The following is an 8,470-nucleotide window of genomic DNA, read 5'->3' on the forward strand; positions in this document are numbered from 1 at the left end:
TAATACGGCGGTGTGAAATGTTAAAACGTCACGAATAGAGGATACTATTGATTACAGCTACGTTTTGTATACTCATTAAAATATATATTCATTTCATTGTATTATAGATTTACCTATGTTATGTTTGCAGACTTGTTGAGTTCACCCAGCTGTTCAATGATGCGGAAACCGTCATAATGGAATGGGGACACTGCCAAATATGAACCCGAAGACAAGTTGAACAATGGCGCCGTTCTGTTATAGGATACACTAGAGTAAACACAAATGGAGGAAGTCAATACTCCGATACTTCCCGAGATCAACCCGGGATTTCGGGTCGGTGGTGTATCACAATCTCACGAGCCGCCGGGTAGAAGTTGGGCTCGAATCAGAACATACCTGATCGACAATCCTAAAGATGACGATCTCAAACGACGGCAGGATATCTGGAATTACCAGCAGAGGAACAGGGGTGTCGTCAAGTCATTAATGAAATCTATTCCAAATGTTCCATACCGAGTTAAAAAGCCAAGAATGGATAAATTCAAGACGGCCCCCCGAGGCAGTCAAGGCCTTAACCATTTAGGCGGGGACGCTGAACATGGACTTCATGGCATTCATCTCCCAAGGATTGAGAGATATAGGGAATCTCCTACGAGGCGACACAATTTACCACCACGAGATATTCCTATGACGGATCGGAATGAAAATACAGAGAACACCGAATCAGTGAAACAGAGATTAACTTACAAATACACGGAGAGTGATGGGGTGCCGGTATATGAAGTAGAGACACAAGTAGTTGGTCCAAGGTTTCCACGCATGCCAGATTCTGTTTATCGAGGAACACAAAATGGAAGTTTGCTTTCTACCGGAAAGAAGGTTTCTTTTTCTTTAAATGATTTACCATCAGTAGGCCGTAGGGTGGAAATACGGGGATCTTCAGCGTCTTCGTCGTCAGGTTCCAGCGTTGTGTCTGACGGTGCTCTGGGAAGTTACGGACCGAGCAGCCATCATATAGGCCCGGACGCGCCAAAGTCTGTGTGGGATTATATCAACAATCATCAGTTGGGGGATGGCAGAAATGTTGGTCCCGGAAAGTGTGGTAAAAACATACCAAAATTAACAGATAACTTTGGAAAGGTAAACGAATCGAAAACGGACAGAGAGTGGTTTGAAAAAAATATTGGTGATAAAGAAGTAATAAATACAACAAACTATGAAAATTTCGCTAGAACAAAACCGATTGGTGATCACTTCAACCAAGGACCACCACCGCCGCGCCGTCTACCGCCAAACGAACTGGCGTTACTACGGAACAAGGCTCAAAACAATGGAGTTATCTCTAATGGAAATATCCCTATAACAAAAAAATCCCCTCCATCAGTGCAATCGTCCCCGCGATCAAATATAGGATTAAATATAGCAACGAAAACGCCAGTGCTCTCTCCCTCAGGGAGCGTGGGGTCATACTTTCCAATTTTTTCCCGGGATGGTTCACCGATGAGGAAAATTGGAGGGACAAAAAAACAGAAGCTACAAAGTTTATCACCTGTTAAACCTCCTCCTTCTATGACCCCAACAAAATCTAACACGGCGGAATAATATCAATGTGTTCGTTAACAGTGTCTCTGGATAATGGAGTTTATGTTTCGTATTAGATAAAGTGTTTAGATGTTTTGGTGCGATGAAAGCCGTGAAGAAATTTGGAAATAAGTGAGCGTATAATTCTTGTTTAAACAACGGAATGCATTGTACTCGCAATGGCGTGACGTGCACTAATCTACTCCTCATCTACTCATCTGATGGTTTGATCTATTTACTTCAAATTTTCGATAAGTTCCTTAGAATAGACCACAAAGTAAACAAGGAGCAATTTATTTATCAAAACAGAAAGCAAAATAATATGTCACTTTTCTTCTCTCTTATCACTGTTTGCTATCGCTTACATTTACTAGTCAAACTAAAAATAACAATTGTTATTGTCATTACTGTCTTTAAATAAACAATCTGTTACATGCCCTTATATCATATTGAAAGCTATAAGTCGCGATCGTCGATTATACAGCGACAGCTATGCACTGCAACAGTAGTGACCTACAAAAATAGATTGTGAACTGTTAAAGTTTCGTCTTTCACCTGGAGGGTCTACCATTTACATAGGGTTGTTTTGTCACGCGATGCTTTGAAACAACTGTTGATATGGGTAATTTCTGTCTAAGTTATAATCGTTATGTTTTTACTGTTTTAACGTTTTCCATGTGTGTAATCTGGTGCATTTATAAAACTGTTATACCTATCGTTGATGTGATGTGATTGATGTATTGATATAACTGTTATAACAATTATGTATGTCACGTGATGGATGTATTGATATAACTGTTATAACAATTATTTATGTCACGTGATGGATGTATTGATATAACTGTTATAACAATTATTTATGTCACGTGAAGGATGTATTGATATAAGTGTTATAACAATTATTTATGTCACGTGAAGGATGTATTGATATAAGTGTTATAACAATTATTTATGTCACGTGATGGATGTATTGATATAACTGTTATTACAATTATTTATGTCACGTGTTAGATGTAATGGTATAGTTTATACCAATTATTAATGTCACATGATTGATGTATTGATATAAATCTTATACCAATTATGTATGTCACGTGATGGATGTATAAATATAAAGCTTATACCAATTACGTATGTCACATGATTGATGTATAAATATAAAGCTTATACCAATTATGTATGTCACATGATTGATGTATTGATATAACTGTTATACCAACTATTTATGCCACGTGATGAATGTATTGATATAGATATTTTACCAATTATTTATGCCACGTGATGTATTGATATAACTGATATACCAATGTTTTATGTCACGTGATGTATTGATGAAGTTGGTTTACCAGTTATTTGTGTGAAGTGGTGCATTGGTATTACTGTTATACCAATTATTTATGTCACGTGATGGATGAATTGACATAAATGTTAAACCAATTATTTATGTCATGTGATGTATTGATATAGCTGTTATACCAACTATTTATGTCATATGGTTAATTGTTGTAACTGTTATACCTGTAATACGTGTCACGTGATGATTACATTCATGCCACCTGATTGAATCAAACCTGTAATGCCGTCCGTGTATATCACGTTGTTGAATAGTCATACCATTTATACCGGTTACATATGCCATGTGATGTAATTGGTATAACTGTTATAAATGTTGTCTTAGTCTGGTGATGTCATTTTAAACATGTTATACCATTCGCTAATGTCACGTGATATACTAGAACAGCCATTTACGCCGCCACATCGAGGCGTTGTTACAGTTCCATTGGTGATGATAATGTGTCTCAATAGACGTCTACTCACGGGTAGCTAACCACCTGGTTACTTTCTTCAGCACTAACTATGGTCAGTGAGGTGGGTTCCAGACTAATCTGGTGTGTGTAATCTGCATACCCGTGGTCTGTCATGTTTTTGTAATTCGTATTACTTATACGTGTTATTACTAATGACACGTGTTATGTTTTGTTATTGTCTGTTCTAGATATTTATGGTACGTGTGGTTATGACTTCCGTCAAAGTTGATTATGTCATTTTGTACTCCCGTTTTGTCTTTCATTTAATAAACGTTACTATTTGATAATTGTCCTTACTGATTTTTAACTTAAACTATCTTACTTCGACTTTTATTTTTGCGACAACAAAAGCAAAGCAACCGTGATCAAATTAAAATTTGATGTAGACACAGCAATGAAAATAAACTAAATGAAATACGAATACAATATCCGCCATGTGATATAAGCAGGACTTGTACACGTAAGAAGTAACATATACTACATTAGTCATTGAATATGCAATGTCACAAGAAGTCGACGAAATATCGAAAACACCCCAAAAAATATATCATAGCTTCCAAATGCCAGCAATGGCCAGTCATGGGAAGAACAAACAGATTGCCAATCATGATGCTTAGAGCATGTGGATCACTTGTTTTTTCCACATCAAGAATGGCGTCGTAACATCTGCATTTTTTCCAGGTAAATAAAAAAGACGTGTATGCTCTCACAATCTTAAATAATACAAACAAATAGTGGTTGGATTTATCTGATTTTGAACCAACTCCTGTTACGTAGCATAGGTTTGATACGACCATTGCAGGCTAACTAGGTAGAATGCCTCGGTTATCTATTATTATCTCTAATAAATAAGAGTTCCAATTTGTTACTTTAAAGAATGGAGTTTCTTCCCTATTTGGAGTCATGGGTCTGATTGTGATAATGTTTTAATGTTTAGGAACTCTCTTAAGTGCTGTGAACAGTCAATCCATGAAAGTAATTTTTCAGACCTTGTTCTCTTTCCGGCTTGTGGTTACTTTGACTACTGTGTTCGTTGTTAAAATGATAAATTAGTAAACCGAATGTTATTCTTATTTTGCTGGGCAATAATAAAAACATTTAAAACTCTTTAGATGACAAGCATTTAAAAGGTTTTTTTATTGTCTTCTTCAACAAAGCTTCGATGTGCACAATTAGGGACCTTCGTCCACCTAGTGTAATACGTGACCGGTTTCTTTGGTAAGTCGTAAAACATCAGAGGTAAAGTAAGCGGAGTCTGCAGCCCTTTATTATAGAGTTGCGTAAGATGGCGTAGGGTGACGTATATTGGCGTAGGGTGGCGTATGTTGGTGTAGGGTGACGTATGTTGGTGTAGGGTGGCGTAGGGTGGCGTGTGTTGGCGTAGGCTGGCGTAAGATGGCATAGGGTGGCATATGTTGGTGTAGGGTGGCATATGTTGGTGTAGGGTGGCATATGTTGGTGTAGGGTGGCATATGTTGGTGTAGGGTGGCGTATGTTGGCGTAGGGTGGCATATGTTGGTGTAGGGTGGCGTATGCTGGCGTAGGGTGGCGTATGTTGGCGTAGGGTGGCGTAAGATGGCATAGGGTGGCATATGTTGGTGTAGGGTGGCGTATGTTGGCGTAGGGTGGCGTATGTTGGTGTAGGGTGGCGTAGGGTGGCGTGTGTTGGCGTAGGCTGGCGTAAGATGGCATAGGGTGGCGTATGTTGGCGTAGGGTGGCGTATGCTGGCGTAGGGTGGCGTATGTTGGCGTAGGGTGGCGTAAGATGGCATAGGGTGGCATATGTTGGTGTAGGGTGGCGTATGTTGGCGTAGGGTGGCGTATGTTGGTGTAGGGTGGCGTAGGGTGGCGTGTGTTGGCGTAGGCTGGCGTAAGATGGCATAGGGTGGCGTATGTTGGCGTAGGGTGGCGTATGTTGGCGTAGGGTGGCGTATGTTGGCGTAGGGTGGCGTATGTTGGTGTAGGCTGGCGTAAGATGGCATAGGGTGGCGTATGTTGGCGTAGGGTGGCGTAAGATGGCATAGGGTGGCGTATGTTGGCGTAGGGTGGCGTATGTTGGCGTAGGGTGGCGTAAGATGGCATAGGGTGACATATGTTGGCGTAGGGTGGCGTATGTTGGCGTAGGGTGGCGTATGTTGGTGTAGGGTGGCGTATGTTGGCGTAGGGTGGCGTATGTTGGCGTAGGGTGGCGTATGTTGGCGTAGGGTGGCGTATGTTGGCGTATGTTGGCGTAGGGTGACGTATGTTGGCGTAGGGTGGCGTATGTTTGCGTAGGGTGGCGTATGTTGGCGTAGGGTGGCGTAGGGTGACGTATGTTGGCGTAGGGTGACGCAATATTGCTCGTAGGTGGTTTTGTGATTTGTCGGCTCCACTGAAAGTGAAAAGACCTCCAGGAAAAATGAGACACAGTTTAAAGTTAATATATATTGTTACACAGACTGAAGTTTGCATATATAATTTCCAATTTTATAATATCCTATCATTTGGTCCAAATATTTGTCAGGAATGACATGCATGATACTGTAAACTGTTATTTTCAGTTTTCTATATCTCTCTCAAGAGTACAACATGAAATACAAATACAAAATGTATTGTATAAAGCCTTTCCAAGGGTGAATTTACAGTATACATTAGTTTTGATCTGTAGTAAAATTGCAAGAGGCCCATGGGCCTTAATGGACAACTGATATGCATACTGAGTAGCAGTATAGAGGTTGACAACAACTGGGATTTTACCATACTGTATGTTTACCATGCCACCGTTTTGGATTACAAAGCAACCCGAACATAACACACTTGGACAGGAATGTCTCGGGATCATTTCAGGCAAGGTTGTGCTAAATCACACAGGTGGAACACGGAAAGTTTAAAATAGGTTTTGTTCAGGAAAACCATGATTGCAAAATCATGTTAAAAAATGGCTGCTGTGACTGACTAGTTTTTATGAGGCCGAAAATAATAACTCTTTGTCGACTTCCCCACATCCCCACTAATTTCCAGCTCGGTGGTACCACTGAAAATTGAGAAGTTTGAAATGTGAAAAGTAAACGTACGCCGGACGGCGAAGGACGAAGCGTGATCAGAAATGTCAGATGCTAAAAACAGCAAAGTTATGATTAAGCTCATTAAGTTAAATATATCTGTCTTCATTATATATAGATATATTTTCTTCATTGTTTTATATTGTGCTTTTCCTTTAATATGAAACAGCTTATTCTGGTTTCTCATTTATGTGTTAGTATTAACTGTTCAATAAACGTATAACACTCAATGAGGATTTATAATCGTCGATACCAAAATCAATATTATAGTGAGGAGAACCCAATTCCTGTATCAATATATGTATGTACCGGTCATTAAGTTCCAACAGAGGACGAAATATGGACATTTCCACTCTTCCTTGTTTCTAGCAGAACATCAGGAATTGAACTATCTACAACATCGTCCTGGAAGTGTTGTTATGTACGTCAACACCAACTGTGTTTTATAATTGACCTGCAACCCAAGTACTTGTGGAGTTGTCTTCACAGCTCTCATTCCATTCTATTATCATCCCATGCATTGGCCCATACACATAGCATTATGTTATAACAGTCCAGGATCCTTTGATCTTCCATATATTAAAATATTGTGTAAAACAGAACACCTTAATACATATCACGCTACAAACATTCCATACTCTGATTGTGGGTACCCTTCCCCGTTATCATGGCGGTGGTTAATCCCTTTTTCAGACAGCCTGTAGTTTCCCGTATTGACATATATACACCTTTGACTGAGCGGACCCTGTGTGACTCATATTTTCATTCACCAGATAAAAACGTCGAAACAAAGTTACAGATTTGTTGTTGCCATAGCATTTCAAAAACAAAAGCTTCCTACTAAAACCGTCAATGCCGCCTACAAACCGTCATCGAACAAGCTATTAATGTATATGTGATACAGGTGATTGGGTGCCACACCATTATACACACGTCTGTGGACCCATCCTTTACTCCTTATGCGATGCAAGGAATCCCGGAGACGCCATATTTGACTTTAATACCTTGCTGAAACAACATTTGCTTTATATAAGCGTTGTGAGCCCACATGGATTGACATATCATCATCAACATCAAGACTCCTCGATAAGGGAAGATGTCATTTAGAAAGTTTGGAACTGTGTGACTTCTAGTGAAAACCTGTCATCAAGTCGACACCGACCATCGGACGTTTCAGGCCAGCCAGTATTCTACCATATCTACATATATCTTATACTGTTTATGTTAGATCATTGAGCCGACCAGCGAACATGGCTGACGTTGTAGTCAAAAACATTGAGTAATTTATTCTCGATCTGTTTTATTCATCTTACTTAAAATACGTGATGGTCCTAAGTTTACTGCCTCGATTAAAGACTAAAATTCAGAAGAGCGAAAATTGGAAACATGATAGATCGTCCAACATAGTTACCCTCTACGACACGAGAGTTTACATTGCCTCTATCAAAAGCCTTACTATAGGTCTGTCAGAGGCAGTGTACTTTACGATCTACAAGCATGTACAACGAGTTTGGTAGGTCAATGTCTAATTTCCGACGGAATATTTACGAGTTATCTCCCCTTACACAGTATCATGGACATGGTTGGGATTGATCTGTACACTGTTAATCAGTAATATAAATAGTAGTGTCATCAGATAGTTTTGGCATTCAAGGGTTTCAGTGTATTTTAACACTTGCATTCAACGTTTACAGATATAAAATTTAACTTGACTCTGAAAATGCTTACAATAGTTGTTCTGACCATAAATGGTTAGTATTCTTTTACAGGCCTTGAAAGGGTTACAGTTGATTTTGTAGTGAATTTAAATGGTCATCGTTAATATTACACAGTTAATTATTTTGCACTTGCCTTAAATGGTTACAGTTAATTCCAAACTGGCCTTAAATTAATGTTTGTATTAGTACTAGGCACATTTTTATACCTTTACACGCTTTACAAGATTTCTACATCTAATTTAAAACATGAGGCCCACAACGAATAGGCCGCCCGCCAGACGGCATCAGACCATTCGCACAGACTCTATAGCTGAAGAATGGAGCACGTGGATGCAAACCC

The 8,470-nt window shown here is 39.5% G+C and overlaps 2 protein-coding genes across 7 annotated transcripts in view; one reads left to right on the forward strand and one right to left on the reverse strand.

Annotated features, from left to right (window-relative positions):
* Positions 1-3,655, forward strand: part of LOC117332982 — a 30,672-nt gene extending 27,017 nt beyond the window's left edge. For all 6 annotated transcript variants that reach the window (XM_033892072.1, XM_033892077.1, XM_033892075.1 and 3 more), the window contains one exon: positions 131-3,655. In XM_033892072.1, coding sequence (XP_033747963.1) covers positions 265-1,584 — 1,320 coding nt within the window. In that variant the 5' untranslated portion in view covers positions 131-264 and the 3' untranslated portion in view covers positions 1,585-3,655. The remainder of the gene's footprint in view (positions 1-130) is intronic.
* A 949-nt stretch (positions 3,656-4,604) lies between these two features.
* Positions 4,605-7,401, reverse strand: LOC117332147 (extensin-like). The gene is made up of 2 exons (XM_033891032.1): positions 7,367-7,401; positions 4,605-5,742 (listed from the first exon to the last, which is right to left on the reverse strand). Exons 1-2 carry the CDS (start codon positions 7,399-7,401, stop codon positions 4,605-4,607), a joined length of 1,173 nt encoding a protein of 390 aa, XP_033746923.1.
* Positions 7,402-8,470: the final 1,069 nt, after the last annotated feature.

Source organism: Pecten maximus, chromosome 8, assembly GCF_902652985.1.
Source record: "Pecten maximus chromosome 8, xPecMax1.1, whole genome shotgun sequence".
Classification (NCBI taxonomy): domain Eukaryota; kingdom Metazoa; phylum Mollusca; class Bivalvia; order Pectinida; family Pectinidae; genus Pecten; species Pecten maximus.